The 20,347-nt window shown below is 37.0% G+C and overlaps 1 protein-coding gene and 1 long non-coding RNA gene across 2 annotated transcripts; both read left to right on the top strand.

Moving 5' to 3' along the window:
* The first annotated feature begins 8,612 nt into the window (after window positions 1–8,612).
* On the top strand, window positions 8,613–11,709 carry LOC132623584 (uncharacterized). The gene is made up of 3 exons (XR_009576297.1): window positions 8,613–8,998; window positions 9,121–9,744; window positions 9,863–11,709. It is a non-coding gene; the product is annotated as an uncharacterized LOC132623584 (long non-coding RNA).
* Window positions 11,710–19,059: 7,350 nt separating this feature from the next.
* LOC132628002 (transcription repressor OFP7-like) lies at window positions 19,060–20,310 on the top strand. The gene has a single exon (XM_060343666.1). It carries the CDS (start codon window positions 19,146–19,148, stop codon window positions 19,953–19,955), a length of 810 nt encoding a protein of 269 aa, XP_060199649.1. The 5' UTR covers window positions 19,060–19,145; the 3' UTR covers window positions 19,956–20,310.
* Window positions 20,311–20,347: the final 37 nt, after the last annotated feature.

Below are 20,347 nucleotides of genomic sequence, written 5' to 3'. Positions count from 1 at the left end.
GGATGTTACATTGTTAAATACGGACCGTATTTCAAAATACAGCCCATATTTCAAAACGTATTTGGAATGTGGGAAAACTTCCTTGATGAAAGTTGTATAGCTTTGAAATACCTTTCCAACGGTATATTATGGGGGCCAAACGGACATCTGTGCAAAGAGTTATGGCCATTTTACTAAAGAAACGCAGTGCAATCTATACGAAATACGGACCGTATTTCAAAATACGGCCCGACTTTCAAAATACGGCCAGTATTTAACTGGGAGTAAAATTCAATTTTCCAGAACAGTATATATTCGTCCACATCAGTTCAAATCATTATTTTTCATTCCTTCAAGCTGTAGAACGACCTCCTACCCTCTTCCATCATCAAGAACACCAAGGTAAGACTACTTGAATTTTTCCAAGTCAATTCTAATACATATCCTTGTAATCTAAACAAGAAAGCATCATTCCTAAACTAGGGTTTTCAAGAAAACCCATCTCAAGGTTCAAGAATTCAAGATTTTGGAAATCCTCTTCAAAGTTAGAGTCTTTAATTCAAGTTTGGAGCATTACCAGGTATGCGGAGTTGCTATCTACGTGTGGGAACATCATTGTTCTTCCCCATGCCTCTTAATCCATAAAGTATGATTCTTTACGAAAACTAGGGTTTCTACACCATGCTCATAACAACCCTAGGTCTATGTCCATGATTATATTATGCATGAATTGCTATTATTCTATCATTGTGTTCTTAATAACTCCATATGACTATTGAGAATCAGTCTGTAATCCATTAAAACCCATATCTTGTATTCTATGGGTTCTTGCATGCATGTTTTTAACTAAAAATGATTATTTCATGAATATCCTACATGTCTACAAGTTTTCATGCAACTATATTATATAATTACTTTCATGCCATGATATAAGATACATACATGCTAAATACAAGTTATTTCATGAAACCATGTTTACAACATATTTCGTAAAATCATGATTACAAGTCAAGTACAAGTTAATTCACGAAAATCATGGGCTTCTTAGCCAATTATATCATGTTCATGTTTTTGGGAGTTGCACAAGTTACCGAGAAGGCTCAAATAGCCTGAAACCACGTAGCCACCGTAGGACAAGGATCGCTCCGCCCAGTTAGGACGATTCCTTAATTTTACACTGAATGGATCCATCAGGCACGTTACCACCTTATACCCTGGTAAGGTATGGGGGCTCTGCTAGTCCGGCGAGGTACCAGACTCCACGTATCCACGTGGTGATATCATGTTGTCGGTTTATGAAATGCTCTCACTACTTATCATGTTTTACTTATGTTATATATATATGTATCCATGCTCATGATCATGTTCATGTCCAGGTTTTCAGTTTAAGTTCTTATCATGTTATTCCATGTCCCATGTTATTTCTTTCAGTTGCTTTACATACCAGTACATTCAATGTGCTGACGTCCCCTTTTATTGCCCGGGGGCCTGCATTTCACGATGCAGGTACGAATTTACAGGACGACGCCTCTGCTCATTAGGATCTGCACGTACCAGCTTATTGGTGAGCCCCATCTCATTCGGGGTTTAGACATTGTCTTTCTTTATTTAGTTTTGCATCTAAAGGTATGCTGGGGTCCTTGTCCCAGCAAGTATGTTACGTGTTTCAGACTCATGTCAGAGGTTTCATAGACAGGACAAGTGTCATGTTAGACTTCCAGAGTTGGTTGGCCGGTTTGGCTCATTTATGATATTTTCCGCATTCATGACTTAACCAAGTACTTATGTTTAATATTATGACTTACTATGTTTTATAAAAGCTCACCATACACTTCACGTTATATTTCCACTCATGTATGCCTCATGATGATTCAGCAAGCTATGTGGTTCGCTCGGTCACATGCAGTCAGGCACCGAGTGTCGTGTTACGCCCAAGCCATGGTTCGGGGTGTGACAACCGGGGCCCACTCAAGAGACCGTTGAGGAGCCAGCTCAGGATCCCTCTCACTAGGCATCTCAAGAGACCGTCGACACACAAGTTTGACTTTTACAATAAAGTATAATAATTTATTAATTAGTTGTTTATTTCATGTTTAGTTTAAAATAAATCTAAATTAAATTGTTTATATGTTATTTCAGGTTCGATCCTCTGCGCCTGTGGACGGGTCTCCTGATGAGATTGACGAGGAAGCATGTTATGACCCACTCCCACCGCCCACCGTCATCTCCCATAGGAAGCATATTATGAACCGGGGTTCGAGTCGAAAGAAGGGAAGGAAGGGAAGCAAGGATGATCATGCCATAGAGCATGTACAAATTAAGAGGAGGAAGGGGGATGGAGATGATGGTGGTGGCGGTGGGGTTAGCCTTAGGCCTAGCTGAACTCTAAAGGCTCCCACTTGTGGGACCTGAGATTGTGAATGTTGTAAATAAAGTGTAAATTTTATGTTATTATTTTCTTAATGATAATTAGTTATCTTAATAATAACTCGTGCGACGTATGGAAAAAAATGTGATTTTAATAGGTTTAAAAAAAAAAAAAGCTCTTTCACGCACAGAATCTGTGCGTGAAAGTACAAAAAGTTATACTACCTTTCACGCACAGAAATTGTGCGTGAAATGTGTTTTCTTCTTTCACGCACTAATTTCGTGCGTGAAAAGGTCTCCTGTAACTGTTGATTTGACAACATACCACGCATGACAATTTCAGGAATCTATGACACATAAAGGCTTGATTTGACAATACGTTGCTGCATTATTTGACCGTTTTAATACGACTTGTATTGCGCACCATTTTAATGCGCAATGTAAGTGTTGATTTGACAACACACCACGCATGATAATTTCATAAATCTATGACACATAAAGGCTTGATTTGACAATATGTTGCTGCATTATTTGACCGTTTTAATACGACTTGTATTGCGCACCATTTTAATGCGCAATGTAAGTGTTGATTTGACAATACACCACGCATGACAATTTCAGAAATCTATGACACATAAAGGCTTGATTTGATAATACTTTGCTGCATTATTTGACCGTTTTAATACGACTTATATTGCGCACCATTTTAATGCGCAATGTAAGTGTTGATTTGACAACACACCACCCATGACAATTTCAGGAATTTATGACACATAAAGGCTTGATTTGACAATACGTTGCTGCATTATTTGACCGTTTTAATACGACTTGTATTACGCACCATTTTAATGCGCAATGTAAGTGTTGATTTGACAACACACCACGCATGACAATTTCAGGACTCTATGACACATAAAGGCTTGATTTGACAATACGTTGCTGCATTATTTGACTGTTTTAATACGACTTGTATTGCACACCATTTTAATGCGTAATGTAAGTGTTAATTTGACAACACACCACACATGACAATTTCAGGAATCTATTTAACATGAAGGCTTGACGAGTTAATAACTCATCAATTTCATAAGTCTAAGTCTTACAAGTCATTCAAAAAAAAAATCAAACTTCATAGAAAAAATGTCTCAAAATGCTTCAACTGTTAAGGTTTCACTATTTTGGGATGGAGATATCGTTGAGGACAATTACTCCATTCGTTATAGTATCAAACCAAAAACCCATGTTAAATTTCCAACAACTTTAAATTATGAAACACTAGTCAGTTACATGCACAAAAGAATGAAAACTACACCCACTGAGTTTGAAATCTCACTAACTGACAGATATCCACAAACAATATCAAACGGTATAGTACGTTATGGCATGCACAATATCAACGATGATGAATCTTTGAGTGATTATTTGGGATCGCCGGAAGAATATCGTGATTTAGTATCCATTAATGTTCTTGAGATGTATGTTGAACAGATATCTCGAGAAGAAGTCCCTCAAGTCCAGCCTATTCATGGTAACACTTATGGGGACTTTAGTTCTTATGGAGACATTTTGAGTGGTCAAGTTCCCCTGGAAAATCTAAGCCAGCAATTTAATCAAGCTTACAATGAAAATTGGTAAATATGGATTTTTCATATTATTATTATGTGTAGTAGCACGTGTTTATTGTATGAATTGGTAATAACCAGTTTTCAAATCTTTATAGGAACTATTCTCAAAACTCGCCAGTGGTACCAAATATGGATGTTGGTCAATCCTCTCAGTTCGGTGGAGTTGATCATTGTCCACACCATGACAATGATTATGAACAACAGTAAGTTCATCACCTTGATAGTATATGATGTCGGTATTTAAAATATGTTACTTTCCGTGTAGGAGGATGAATGCACTTGATAATGAAGATTTTCCAAATTATTATGAGTCATCATCAAGTGATAACGATGAAATAGCTAATAATGTAGAGGTAACCGATGATGAAGATGATGATGATGTTCAAGTTGGTATGACCAATAATATTCCTGAAAGTCAAAACCAACAAGAACCAATGCACCACCACGTACCACCACCGTTGGCTGAAAACCCAACTTCTGAAAGCCCAATTCAGTGGAATTCTAACAATATCCCTTATCTTGACAGTCTGCAGGGTCGTGATGATGCATTTGTCTTCACAAGAGAAGATGATGATAGTCGCCTAAAAACCTGGATTGAACCAAAGGATCTCAATAGAGATTGATGCTACCTTGCAAAGGGAATGTTGTTCGCATCCAAAAAGGAGTTGCAACGGGCTGTCAAAATTTATTGTTTTAAGGACATGAGGGAGTTTAAGGTTGATCAGTCAAACACAAAGATATGGAGGCTAGTTTGTACATGACGGTATCAAGGCTATGAGTGGTTGCTTCGGGGAATTGTTAAGCCTGATGGTATGTGGGCTATCACAAACTGTCGCGAAAGACACACTTGTGATATGGAAGAAAATCGAGCAGATCATTATAATTTAGATACAAACATGATTGCTCAAGTGTTACTTAAAGACATTGCCGAAACGCCAAGGTAACTTATCCTACCTAGTACATTATATGTCTTATATCAATTGAAAGATCATTACTAAATGTTGTTTGTTTAAACTTGTGCAGGTTCCCCATCAAAAATTATATTCGAAACGTTCAAACCGTATATGGTAAAACTATAAGCAACAGAAAGGGATTTCTCGGGCGTAGACACGCTTTTGAGATGGTCTTTGGAAATTGGCATACCTCTTTTCAATCGCTGCCAAGGTATATGGCGGCTCTACAACATTTTAATCATGGTACTGTTGTAGAGTGGCGGCTTATAGAGGGTAAAATCTTCAACTTCGTATTTTGGACATTCAAACCATGCATTGATGGTTTTGCTCACTACTGACCAGTGATATCCATAGATGATACGCATGTATATGGTGCCTACGACATCAAGCTCCTAATTGCAATAGGAATGGATGCCAATGGGTCAATATTACCTCTTGCTTTCGCAATTGCCACTAACGAGAGCAACGACACATGGGGGATCTTTTTGACTCATTTGAAAACTCATGTTATTAAGGATCGTACCGGCATATGCGTGCTGTCCGATCGTCATAAAGGCATATTGCACAATATGGATAATTTATCGGGGTGGCAGCCTCCCTTTGTTTACCATCGCTATTGCTTAAGGCACTTGAAGGCAAATTTGCAATCAAAGTTTCACAATGGCACTCCAAACAAATTGATGTGGGGGGCTGCGATGGAGCATCAACAGCGAAAATGGGCTGCAAAAATTGATCTGATCAGGGCATTGAGTGAACCCGCATACGTTTGATTGATGAAGCTCAAAGTTGAAAAATGGATGTTTCATGCTGATGGAGGCAAAAGATGGGGCATGCTCACAACGAACAGCTCAGAGTCTTTCAATGGCTTGCTGAAATCTGCTCGAGGACTACCTGTCACCGCAATGGTGAGAATGACTTTCAAGCAAGTTGTGGAGCGATTTGTGGTTAGGACAAGGAAGGCCAGAGCGATATTAGCCGAGGGCAGGACATGGATGCCAAAGCCCTTCAAAAATATGGAGCATTATAAAAAAAAAAAAAGTGAGCATCACCAGATGACCGAGTATGACCCAATTCAACATGTGTATAAAGTTAGGACGGGTTATTACAACGGTAAGGTTGGAAACGTGCATACCGTTTGTGAGGCAACAAGAACATGCACTTGTGGTAAGTGGCAAACGTACCACATGCCGTGTTCTCATGTTGTCAAGTGCTTCGAGAGAATGAGAAAAACGGTAACAAGTTATGTGGCGGGGGAATACAAGGTCCACAGTTACTTAGAGCATATTCTGGCCAATTCCACCCACTTGGTAATGAAGCTTATTGGCCAAACGAGTCATTTTCGATAGTTGCTAACAAGGATTACATTAGAAAATTGGGCATTAACTCACGGAGTCGTAGACCCAATCAAATGGATGTTAGTGAAAGAACTTACTCTCGCAAGTGCTCTACATGTAAGCAATATGGCCATGACAAGCGTTCATGTGGGCAACAAGGCCGTGGTGGTACAAGCACGTCTCGAAGTAATAGAGCCTCTAGAACTTGAAGATTGTATTGTTATTGTAATTTATTATTGTATCGCTTTGAATTTGTATTGTAATTTAATGGAATGAATTATTTTTGAATTAGTATAAACCTCTCGTATTGGATGAATTATTATTAAATAAAATATTTATATTTGTAAATTCAAATATAATAGAACACTTAAATCAAAACCCTATAAATATGACAAGTTTCAAAACTTACTTCGGGGTACTTTAGAACCCCTAAAACGATGATCCAAACGTTTAGGTGGACTTGATGTAATGAGCCGACATTATTGTACGCAAAAAAAAGATATTAAGTTCTATATAAAATATTGATATTTCAGGATTTTGAAACATGACTAATCTTTGCCCAAAGTATGGAAAAAAAAATGATTTTGATAGGTTAAAAAAAAAAAGGCTTCCTTCACGCACGAATTTCGTGCGTGAAAGGCCAAACTTGCATTTTTGCAGTTTGGTCCTTTCACGCATGAAACCTAGTAATGTTTTTTTTTTTTTTGTGCTAGTTTGGTTCAACTTTTTTTTTTTTTTTTTTGTGCTACAAAAGTCGCGGATTCATAATTTTGGTGGGAATACTTATACTACTGATTAAGGTATATTACAATATGTGAATTACGTGCATGCTAAATATTTTTCCTAAATAGAATAAAGTGTAATACTTTTTAAATGAATATTCTCGACGCGAATTTACTTATGGGCTATTTCCCTAAGTCACCAATTTCACCAAAAGCAGACTCCCCAAAATTTATTCTTCTCCACCGCTCCACGCCGCATCGGAACAGACGGCGGCAACTACATCGGGACAGTCGCCGGAAAGGTATAGGTATAGTTACTTACCACTTTATTCTCATCTTCATCATTCATGTTATGTTAAAAATGATGACAAAAGTTACAAAAGCTGAACAAATTTAAGATACTAAAGTTTTGGAAGAATTTGAAGTCTTTTTTCAGTATAGAAGCACTCACATTACCTATTTATTTTTGTATAAGTTGAATAAAAAGGCAACCTTGCACCTTGTTTGGAGGGTTGTTACGTATCGTTTCATAATGTATCGTATACTATTGTATTGTATTATACTATATTGGTTTTGATGAATATAATGTTTAGATATCATTTTTCATCATTACATAATGACACATATCAACAGTTTGGAGAATAAACCTACAAGTAAAATAGGATACAAGGTAGAGCTATTATAAAAAGCAAGTGTAAAGGATAAAATATGATTATAATAAGTAAAGACAAAATGAGAAGGAAAAAAAAAAGAAGTAACAACGCAATCACTCCAAATCGGTCGTTACATAAAATGAAACTTTTGGTCGTTAAATAATGATGAATTCAACGATACAATACAATAAAATTTAAGTAACAATCAAAACAAACATTATATTTAAAGTAACAATACTACAATACAATAGGTAACAACCATCCAAACAAGCTGTTGGTGTCCAATGTATATGCAATTTGATACCTGCAACGTCTACTATTTGCAGCCTGCCCTGTTGTATCAATTATGCTATCGAGAGGGGATTTGTCGTTGATGATAGAAAGGTGTGTCAACAGCCTCCATTGCTAAGACCTTATGAGTTTGTTTTAAATTGACAGGAGTTATCTAAGATGTTGACAAGAACTGCCAAAATCCAGCTTGTGAGTTCGCATCCCGAGGTTTATGAGCCATGTGTTGATTCATTTGCATTGGTCGATGCATTATTAGCTGATCGAACTAACTTGTTAGAGCACCAACCCTCAATTTGTATGGAAATTGGTTGTGGTAGTGGTATGTTATTACTTCACTTGCAGTTATGTGTTTACCCCAGATTTAAGTAATCAATTGAATTTGTAAGTGAGGTATAGGATATGTGGATAGACTTTAATCTATTTTTGGTATATGTGGAATATGTATGGATTCGTGTGCAATGGTATGAATATATGAATATATGCGTTAATAACTTGAATAAATACGTGAATATTGATGATTAAGCCAAAATTATATTGAATGAATAAACTCAACTCCACTAGTTCGGACCAGAAAATGAGAGAGAAAGCTTCAATGTATATATTTTCTATTACAATGTTATAGATCTCAAAAAGCCAACCCTTCAAAGTAAGGAAATGCCCCCCCCCCCCCCCCCCCCCAATTTATAGTTTTGCCTTACGGGCCTTGCATACAATCATAAAGTCCTTTTTAGAATAAAGAAAACCCTAAAAGGATAAGGTTAGGCCGTACGGTCTGACACCCGTACGGTTGTCGGTACAATGTAACAGAACGATCTTGACGCGTGGCAATCTTGTAACTGATTAACCGGACTAACGGCCACGATCAACTCGGCCATGGAGAAATCGGACTAACGGCTACAATCAACTCGGTCATGGAGAAACCGTACTAACGGCCACGATCAACTCGGTCATGGAGAAACTGGACTGGCTGTGATGCGGAGTTCACCCCGGAGATACCGGACCAAACAGATTTGCTTCACTTTTCTCAGATCAGCCGCAGCCGGTGCAATTCCACCAATCCAAAGGAAAGACTCGGTACTCATGCCTGTCTCTTCTTATCCCCGGTCCCCGGTCTCACCGGTCTTGCATACATCCGGTTTTTACCGTATACATTATGCTTGGACATGAACGATTTGTTCCATACTATATTGCAACAGACATTAACCGTCATGCACTAAAGGTGACTCGCGAGACAATGGATGCTCACAGGGTTTATGCAGAGTTGGTACGCACAGATATTTCATCTGGACTTGAGAAGCGGTTAGCAGGTTTGGTCGATGTTTTTTTTCAATTGTTTTTAAATTTTTGATATATTTTTTAAAAAATTTAGGTTCGGTTGATGTGTTGGTTGTGAATCCTCCTTATGTTCCTACACCTGAAGACAAAGTTGGTTGTGAAGGGATCACTTCTGCATGGGCCGGAGGGGAGAATGGTCGAAGTGTTATTGATAAAATATTGCCGGCTGCTGACAATCTTTTGTCAGAGAGGGGCTGGTTATATATGGTCACGCTTACTGCTAATAATCCCTCAGAAATATATCTTGAGATGAGAAAGAAGGGTTATGCATCTTGAATTATCCTGCGGAGATCAACTGAAGAAGAGATCCTTCATATTATCAAATTTTGGCGAGATACTGATAGCCAGTTGGAACCAAATAATTTAAATTATTGGACAAAACTGGTTAGTCTCATTTTGCAATTTCATTGACTGTTCGTTAGAGGACATGTCAACGGCTATTACCGATATTACAGAAAGAGGAGGAAGTTCATCGGCTGGATGTGGTAAGTTTTACCTTCTGTTCTTTCCCTTTGTTAGTTTGAAGTAATACATAGAAGTCAAAAACTGTATTACATTCTTTTTTTAAAAAAAATAAAAAAAAATTGCGATATTGTTGTTCAGGTGATTTTTTCCTAGCTGGGGAGGGTTTGTATTCTATATTCGAAGGATCCTCATCTTGAGAATTTGACACAAAAGTTTGAGTTGAAGAACACAACAGAAGAGAAAGGGATTCGATACTAACAAAGACAAAGAGTGTTCTGATTACAAAGAAAGGTTATCAAATGCAAAAAGGCCATCAGATGCAAATCCCATTTATTCACATTGGGCTTCTTCAACTCGGGCCCAATTTAAGCATTTGGACAAAGGTGCAGCCCGTGTACAAATTCAAGATGAATCTGAGCCCAACAAAGCTGTGGACAGATCTGAGCCATTGAAAGTTGACAAAACAAATCTGGCCATACAGCTTGGTGAAAATGACACCTGTGCACACCTGTTCAAAATCAGAAAATCCTATCAGTGTAAAGAATAAAAGTTTGTTAGGGAATTAGCTAATAGAAGATAGACAAATATGTACAGGATTGATTGTTTTCTTTATTTATTTTAAATACATAGGCTTGTATATATAGGGGTACTCTCCATTGATGAAATACACAAGAAATTTCTCAAATCTACTGTTTCATTAAAATCTTATACCTCAAACAAGCTGACTCCCGCTCTCAACTTTATCAAGTACCTTTAATGATTCTTAAAGATGTAATTCCTCAATTCTATACACAATTTTTGAATAATTTGCTTTCGTAATCTGCACCGTTCTGGACTTCTGGCAACAAGCTTGTGTAATATCTTCCAGTGATACTAGAACCGGTTAATGAATATGTTTGGATGGATATTACCTGGATATTGATTGGTTAGGTTTCTTGTTAATTTACTTGTTTTGTTACTGCAATTTAAGCATTTCATTGCTAAATATGAATAAACTTGTGTAGGTGAAAGTTTCTAGCCCTTTGAAAAGGTTCCCTCTCTACTAATCAAGTATTTCAGGCTGAACAATAGCAAGAGTTACAGCGAAAAAAATGTTTAACGTAGGTGCCAAAGCAATGTGTTGACAATTTGTAGCCAGTAAACAAAAAGCTTTTGGGAATAAGGTTGAAATGTAACTTCACAGCATGATTTTTGGTTTTGCACCTTACTACCTTGTGGCACTACCCTACATTTTTCAGAAAGAACTGTCATTGGCTCCTTCCTATACTAATGTAGCAATATTGTTGAAAAGTTGCATTTGGACATTCTTTGAACTGCTGCAGTTAATCAATCTTGAGAAGAGGTCCCGTTTGCAATTTTTATTGTATATTTGTATTTTATGTATAGACTCAATGCCATCCTTTAATTGCATTACCCTTATTCCTATGTGAACATATGTTTTTGGATAATGTTGTCACTTCCTTTTCCAAAAGCCTGGCTAAGGTCTGTCCGAAAACGTTTAGTCTTGATCAACTTCCACATACTCTTCTGGTTTCAACTTCAGATATACTTTCTTTCAATTACCTGATTTTGTTCTTCTAGTAAGTTCTCAAGGGACAAGTTGAAACAAATAGACAACCATTGCTACTCTGTGACCAATATGAAACATTTTCTTCTTTATACTCTAAGTAGAAGAAATGGTCAACATATGGAGTTGGAGCTTGGAAAAATTAGAGGCTAAAATGCATGGAAACAAAGCAGCCTTGGTTTCAGAATATAGCGATCACGAACCTCGAAGTTGTTTGAGGCAGGAAAAAACTCATATTAAGCACTGCTCTTCATGCAATTGATTCAAGAAGGTGTGCTAGTTGACTCAATTAAATGGGAGAAGTTAATTTTCTGTAGCATAGATTTATCAGCAGTGTCATCTTTCTCTTCTAAGGGGGGAGATAAGGAGTAGAGGGTCGTTCTGCGCGAGATAAGTCTTTAGTTTCACTTTTTAATTTAAATCACAAATCATTACTACTATATAATATGGAACTTTAAATACTTCATTGTAATATTCAGAATTCACTACTTTTACATCTTTATGAACTATTATGAAATGCTTTATAGTTATATTTTTTGCTTAAGGTTCAATAAACAAAATAATGTTCTTATTTAAAAGGTGGAGGGGTATAGTTTCCCAAACCCTTAAAGGTAAAGGGGTTTTAGTGAAACTTAACAATTTTTTAAAAATCTGAGTTCTCCTCCCTAATATTTTTAGATGAGTCGATACATATAATACAACCATTAATTTGTTCTCTCTATATCCAGTCTCTTTAGACTTTAATAGGACATCTTTATTGTATTGGCTAGCCAGGAATTCTTCAACGCACGGCTGGATACATTTCTGAACTGGTTTAACAACCTTTTATATCTAAAATAAAAATGAAGCAAGAAGAAAGTACTGATATAAACATTGGAGCTTGCTGGCAACAGTTGTCAAAGTTTGAATTTTTTGCTTTTGATATTATGGAAAAATCTAATGTCATTAAGTGTGTTTAGTATGACGAAAGTCATTCCGTATAAAACATTTTCCCGTGTTTGGTTGGTGAGTGAAAAGTGTTTTTTGAAAGAAGAAATACTTATTAAAAACTAATAAGAATATTAGTACATCCGAGATTATTCTGCTAAAGTTTTTTAATCCTAAAAGTTATTTCAATAATAATGTCTAAGTGTTAGTTGGAGCGAGTAATAGGAAGTTATAAGTTGTTGGAATTACTTACATCTCCGATGTATCGGAGAAGACAAGCAATGGCAGCCTGTGTTTTGCAGAGAAAGGGAATAAAGTATAGTACTCAATTCTAATGCTGTGCACGTTAAAATATCAGATAGTCAGTCCTCTCAAATTAAAATTAGTAGTGCTGTGTAGTGCTAGTGCTGACACGTTAAAAGATTCTCTCAATTCAATAAAAGAATTACTAGTGCTAGTGCTGTGCAAAAAGATGCTCTCAATTAAATAAAGAGTTACTAGTGCTATGTAGTGCTGTAAAGATCATATAGTTAGTTGTTTCAATGATTCATTTTTATTGTTATATATACATCTACTGTGCAGATGAAAAGGACACAGAAAATTCATTTCAATCGGTTTCTTCGTCATTTTTATTTCTATCATGGCATCAGAGCTTTCGATCTAAATCTGCTCTCATTTCATTCCTTTTGCATTTTTTTTGTTTTTATTACTGGTTTTTCTTACTTTTACAAATCTATTACAATGGCAGATGATAGTAGTGTTACTTCTGGGACCCAAGTTCCCACTACAGTGACCAATACTAATCAAAATGAATTTAACAATACCTCTCATCCTTACTTCATCTCACCATCAGACTCTCCTGGCACACTGCTAACCAATGCAGTGTTTGATGGTAGAAGTTTTGGTGGATGGAAGAGAGGTATATGGATAGCCTTGACAGCAAAAAATAAATCTGGCTTTGTTGATGGTTCATCCCCAGAACCAAGTGCAGGAACTGATAAGCATAAAGCTTGGTCTAGGGCCAACAACATGGTTATTTCTTGGCTTTTAAATTCTCTATCTAGAGAAATTTCAGAAAGTGTTCTATATTACTCTACTGCTAAAGATATCTGGACAGATCTGGAAGCGAGATTTGGCCAAAGCTCAGGTGCTAGGCTCTTTCAACTCCAAAAGGAGCTTAGTGACTTAACCCAAGGTGCTTCTGATATTGCTTCCTATTTCACTAAGATGAAACGACTCTGGGATGAGTTGGATACCTTGGACTCTTTTTCACCATGCCTTTGTGTTTGTTCCTGTGGAGCAAAAGAAAAAAATATCAAGTTCAAACAAAATGAAAGATTGCTTAAGTTTTTGATGGGTTTGAATGATACTTATTGTGGTGCAAGAGGAAATATTCTCATGATTTCACCTCTGCCCACTGTATCAAATGCCTATGCACTACTAATTCAGGAGGAAAAACAAAGAGAGGTCCAAAACACACCTAGATTCCCAGGGGAATCATCCTCTTTTGTTGCTGCAAATGCAAATAATGGAAACAGGACTTTTACTACTGATTTTAGGACACAAAGGCAAACTTATGAGAATAAGAAATCTGGGATGGTTTGTAAATATTGCAAGAAAACAGGACATCTGATTGATAAGTGTTATAAACTACATGGTTTTCCCTCTAATTTCAAGTTTACTAAGCAAAGGAATTTTCAGAATAATGTACAAGGAAATGTTGTCTCATCAAATGATTATTCTGGGGAAATTTTTGCTAACAACACAGATGAAGGAATTCAGGGAAAACTCTTATCTACTGAACAACTTGCTCAAGTTATGCAGATGCTGCAACACATGAACAAAGGTGATCAAGGTTCTACCTCTGAAGTCACTGCATCTGCCAACTGCACTGGTATAAAATTCACTCCTAGTCCATTTTCTTTAAATTCCAAAATGTATTCCAAGGTCAATCATAGATTATTCACAAAACATAGTTGGATCATAGACTCGGGTGCAACAGAACACATGAGCTATAACAAAGAATATTTCTTTAATCTTATGCCTCTGCCAAAGTCCATTACTGTTAGTTTACCCAATTCTCAAAAGGTTAAGGTTTCTTCCTCAGGATCCATCAAGCTTTTCTCTAATTTTATCATACACAATGTTCTATTTGTCCCTAGTTTTCATTTTAATCTTCTATCTGTCCATAAGCTGTGCAAACAGTTTTCCAAGTTTTTATTATTCACTACTTCTCATTGTTTTATGCAGGGCCCTTCAATGAAGAGCCCAATAATGCAGCTTGGTGAAGAACAAAATGGCCTCTATGTCCTCAAAGATAGAATTTCAGCTGTTCCAGCTTCTAGCAGTCTTATTTCTAGTCTTTCTAGTTCTAAATTTTATTCAAAGAAGGATATATCATCCACTCTATCTTGCAGTTCAATTTCTGATGTTCAAAGCCAATTATGGCACGTAAGGTTGGGCCATATGCCCCTTTTAAATATGAAAAATATCAGTAATGTTCCTTTTAATGTGTGTTCAAAATTTTCTGTTCCATGTCCTGTTTGTCCATTAGCAAAGCAACACAAGCTCCCTTTTCCTAACAGTACCATTTCTACTAAACAACCTTTTGATCTAATACATATTGATACATGGGGACCTTATCAAATTCCTACCTATGATGGTTATAAATATTTTCTTACTATAGTTGATGATTTTACTAGGGGAACCTGGACTACCTTATTGGTCACTAAAAGCAATGCTTTCCCAATTCTCAAAAGTTTCTTAGCCATGACACAAAGACAATTCAACAAAAAGGTTAAGGCTATCAGATCTGATAATGCTTGGAAGTTAGGGTCAAGTTCAGAAAATTCCAGTTTCTTATCTTCTCAAGGCATTTTACACCAAACATCTTGTGTGGCAACACCACAACAAAATGGTGTTGTTGAAAGAAAGCATAAACACATTTTGGAAATTTGTAGGGCCCTACTTTTTCAATCTAACCTTCCACATAAGTTTTGGGGCGATGCACTCATGACTGCAACCTACATCATTAATAGATCTCCTTCAAAATTGTTATCTTTTAAAACACCTTATGAAAAGTTATATGGGACCAGTCCCTCATATTCTCATTTAAGGAGTTTTGGATGTTTTGCTTTCACCTCTACACTGTCACAAGGTAGATCAAAATTGGACCCTAGAGCCGAGCCATGTGTTTTTCTTGGGTACCCATTTAACAAAAAAGGATATAAGTTGTTTAGTCTCAAAACCAACAAGTTTCTTATTTCCAGAAATGTTATCTTTTATGAAAATGTTTTTCCATTTGCTTCCGCTACTTCTACTGTGCCTCTGTTTCCTTTGGTTCCTCATATTCCTCCTATAGATTATGCAAATGATACTCCTATCACTATTCCTGCTCAAGAAAATGTCAATGTCCTACCTTCTGCTAGTCATCCTTCTAAAACTACTTCTCCCTCAATTTCTCCTTGTTGTTCATCTTCTCCTATCTCTACTCTCCCCACTGATGTTTTAGAACCTGATAACCCTTCTATTCCTACCATTCCCACTGCTTTCAGAAAATCCATCAGGTCAGTTCACACTCCTGCATACTTGGAAGATTATGTTTGCAACAGTATCCAACTCTCTAATGTATCAAATTTCTGTTTTATTCCACCTGAAAAATCTCCTATTGCTTTTGCTGCCCTATCTAATCCTAACCAATGTTACATAAATTCTTTATCACACATTCAAGAACCCACAACCTTTTCCCAAGCAATCTTATATCCAGGATGGAAGGATGCTATGACTAAAGAGTTAGAAGCTTTAATCACTAATGACACTTGGGAAGTGGTCACTTTGCCTCCTGGCAAGAAAGCATTGCCTACAAAATGGGTCTACAAGGTGAAATTAAACTCCAATGGCAATGTGGAGAGACTCAAGGCTCGTTTAGTTGTTAGAGGAGATATACAGATAGAGGGTATTGATTTTACAGAGACTTTTAGCCCTGTTGTTAAAATAACCACTATCAGATGTGTCTTAGCGTTGGCAATAAAGAAAGGTTGGGGTTTATATCAGTTAGATGTAAACAATGCGTTTTTACATGGAGAGTTAGAAGAAGAAGTTTATATGAAGTTTCCTGCTGGTTTACAAGTTACTGATCCAACTCAGGTGTGTCGACTTAAGAAATCATTATACGGTTTAAAGCAAGCATCGCGACAGTGGTATTCGAGATTAACGGCTGCTTTAAAGTTCAAAGGGTTTACTCATTCGTTGAATGATTATTCATTATTTTACAAGACTCATAATTCTTCTATTTCCATTTTAGCCGTTTATGTCGACGACATACTTCTTACAGGGAACAACAAAGAGGAATTAGATGCCTTAAAGTCATTTTTAGACTCAGAATTCAAAATCAAGGACCTGGGGGACTTACATTATTTTTTAGGAATTGAGATTATCCGTGAGCCTCAGGGATTGATTCTAAATCAACGCACGTTTCTTCTTGAGCTGTTTTCTGAGTATGATACACTTGGTTTGAGACCAGCTTCTTCACCTCTAGACCCTTATCACAAACTCCAGGCTGACATGGGTGATCCTCTCTCCGATGCTACTGCTTACCGGAGGCTCATCGGTCAACTCAATTTTCTTACCCACACACGCCCCGACATCTCTTTCTCCGTTCAACACTTAAGCCAATATATGCAATCACCCCACAAAGCACATCTTGCAGCAGCACATCATGTACTCCGTTACCTTCTCAATGATCCCGGTCTTGGCATTTTCCTTAATTCCTCTCCTTCTCTTTCTTTACTTGCTTTTTGTGACTCCGACTGGGCCACTTGCCCGGATTCCCGACGATCCATCATTGGGTTCTATATAACCCTTGGCGGCAGTCCTATTTCTTGGAAATCTAAAAAACAAGCCTCTCTCTCCCTTTCCTCCGCCGAGGCCGAATACCGCTCCATGAGACGTGTTGTCGCAGAGCTTACTTGGCTTGTTCGCCTCTTTTCCGATCTAGATCTACCCATTTCCCTTCCTATTTCACTGTTTTCCGACAGTCAGGCGGCGATTCACATTGCTAAAAATCCTGTTTTTCATGAACGGACGAAGCATGTTGACTTGGATTGTCACTTCGTCCGTCAACAGTACTTAGATGGCCTTATTTCCCTCTCCTTTCTTCCTTCCTCTTCACAACCAGCCGATCTCTTTACTAAACCTCTTCCAGCATCTTCTCATCGTTTTTTGTTGAGCAAATTGGGTGTCCGTTCCTCCCCCTCCAATTTGAGGGGGGGTGTTGGAATTACTTACATCTCCGATGTATCGGAGAAGACAAGCAATGGCAGCCTGTGTTTTGCAGAGAAAGGGAATAAAGTATAGTACTCAATTCTAATGCTGTGCACGTTAAAATATCAGATAGTCAGTCCTCTCAAATTAAAATTAGTAGTGCTGTGTAGTGCTAGTGCTGACACGTTAAAAGATTCTCTCAATTCAATAAAAGAATTACTAGTGCTAGTGCTGTGCAAAAAGATGCTCTCAATTAAATAAAGAGTTACTAGTGCTATGTAGTGCTGTAAAGATCATATAGTTAGTTGTTTCAATGATTCATTTTTATTGTTATATATACATCTACTGTGCAGATGAAAAGGACACAGAAAATTCATTTCAATCGGTTTCTTCGTCATTTTTATTTCTATCATAAGTTAAGATATCTTCCTTAGTCTACTCCAAAATGTTTTTCATGGAAAACATGGCTTCCTCATGAAAAATATTATTCTGGAAATGACCTTCAAGCATACCAAGCACCGCCTAAACCTTTGAAATAACTACAAGCATGAAAAGCTTGAGGCTACCAAGTCGAGAAAGTCAAAAGGTTTAAATAATTGAATGCAATGCCGGATAAAATGAGTAAATAGCCATTTTTCAGACCGGTGATGAGGAATTAGCTGTCATTTCAAAAGTAATTAACATTTAGCCACTTTATAATAAATTGGAGAAAAATATCTCTAAACTAAACACAGAAAACCTACACTTTTCACCAAGCACAATGTGCTGGAATTCGAACTCAAAGACATAGTCCTTGAGTTCATGGTTTTACATCAAACGCAAGGATTTTGTCCTTGTGTTCATGGTTTCACAACTGAGAACTCAAGGATCCGGTCCTTGAATTCGAATTCCAACATATTATGCTGGAGTTGCACTTGTCGAAATTTCGAACTCCAGTACTGTATGTTAGACTTTCTCGTGTTTCAGTTCGAGGTGTTTTTGTCCAAATTTTATCTCCGCCTTAAAAGGTGGCTATTTCTCAATTACATTTAAATAGTGACTAAATATTCATAGGCGGTCTCAAAACTAGTCATCCTACCTAATATTCCCTTCAATGGCACGGTAGTTGAATCCAAATTATCGTGAAAGAACAAAAGATAAATACAAGAGAAAGAAATTCTTTGATGTCACACTCAAGAAACAAAACATAAAAAAAGTTTTGAGACCATTTCCTCTACTTTTAGGATGACCTCAAGGGAATATGTGTGTAGCTTTCACATCTGAATCACATTACCTCACTCAGATTTAGTCAATCAGAAAACTCCTGATATAAGGGGGAAATTAGTTTTATTAAAAGATTAGCCTACTGTCAGGTTACCAAAGCCGGCCAATTTCTCCTCAATTTTTCTTGTATAAGACAACAGCATGTTCTTTTTAACTCCAAACTCACAGGGCATAAGCTAATTGGTACTGAACATTCCGCCTGTAACTGTACATGTGCTCACAGCAATAACATATTTTGGTTCAGGCATTTGCTCGCTGTTTTCTTCAATAATATAGGCGCCTATAGCAATAACATATTTTGGTTCAGGTGTTTGAGCACATTTTTTTCAATACTTTTATAGTCTGAATATAAGTGCTCAACTCATTTGCTACCAAAGGAATTGCCTTTCTCATCACTTAGATATGGCAAAGAGATTCAAACTCAAGCTCTCTATGCCTTCTTTTCGATTCTGTCGATCCAAAAAAGCTTCTTTTTTGCCTAAAAGTCCAATGCCGTCTTCACTATACAGATTTCCCCCGGCCAATAATCTTGATAACTCCCCTGTTCCAGTACCTCCTTCAACCCCACATCACTATTCTGCTTATAGATTCAGAAAAGATCAAAACTTAGCAGATAAAATTTACAATTCGCCGACTTCTGAATATTCTGATCATGACAATAACAACATGATCATGAGAAGAGGGAAAAGTAGAAAAAAGTTGAATGTGAGTTTTTCCTCTGCTGATAGTGGCTGGTTCAGTTTCAACAGTGAATGTGGTGATGAGAAGCCTAATGATGAAACTGAGAGCTTTATTTCCTCTCCAAGTTTCGATTCTTCATTTGATGTGGATTATCCGATAGACCATTTAACGGGGACCAGAAGGAAGAAAAAGAATAATAACACGAAAGTAAGGAGGCTCAAGCGTTACCTTTCAAATAGTTTTAAAGATTCTATGATGCCATGTATGGCTGATGGGAAAGTGAATGAGAGTTTTGCTATAGTGAAAAAATCAGCAGATCCTTATGAAGATTTCAAGAATTCAATGAAGGAAATGATAATGGAGAAAGAGATGTTTGAAGCAGAGGATTTGGAACAGCTTTTGCTTTGTTTTCTTAGTCTCAATTCAAGACACCATCATGCAATTATTGTGGAAGCTTTCACTGAGATTTGGGAAGAGTTATTTGGTAAATCTTCAAAGTCTAGGGATCTAAAGCTTCAAAGAATTCAATGAACTATTATAGCATCATGCTGGCAAATTCAACTTCCAAAACCTGCATAAGTAGAATCACATCACATGTTATTTTTTCATTTGTTAATCATTTCTTTTCGTATGCTCATGCAATCTGGTTATTATGCTTTGATATGTCTTTTATATAATAATTTGTAATTGGATCCAACATGTTGTTCTATACACAATTATGTAGTGTTGGTGCACAAAAACTTAAAACTCTTATATTATTGCTGGTCGGCTACGAAAACAAGATACTATGCCCTCCAAATTTTAGGGAAAGATTATAGTGTTTCCTTTTCTTTCTTATTTGAACTGGTAAAAGTACTTGACTTTTTGGTCTTTCCGTCACCTCTGAGCCGTATCTTATTGAACAGTTCATTTTGGGACTTGAC

Source organism: Lycium barbarum, chromosome 2 (assembly GCF_019175385.1).
Source record: "Lycium barbarum isolate Lr01 chromosome 2, ASM1917538v2, whole genome shotgun sequence".
Lineage (NCBI taxonomy): Eukaryota > Viridiplantae > Streptophyta > Magnoliopsida > Solanales > Solanaceae > Lycium > Lycium barbarum.
This window is presented reverse-complemented; position numbering and strand designations above follow the sequence as displayed.

What these genes read in the sequence shown, in the direction of transcription:
- LOC132628002 (XM_060343666.1), top strand. Translation starts at nt 19,146, where the DNA reads ATGGCAAAGAGATTCAAACTCAAGCTCTCTATGCCTTCTTTTCGATTC.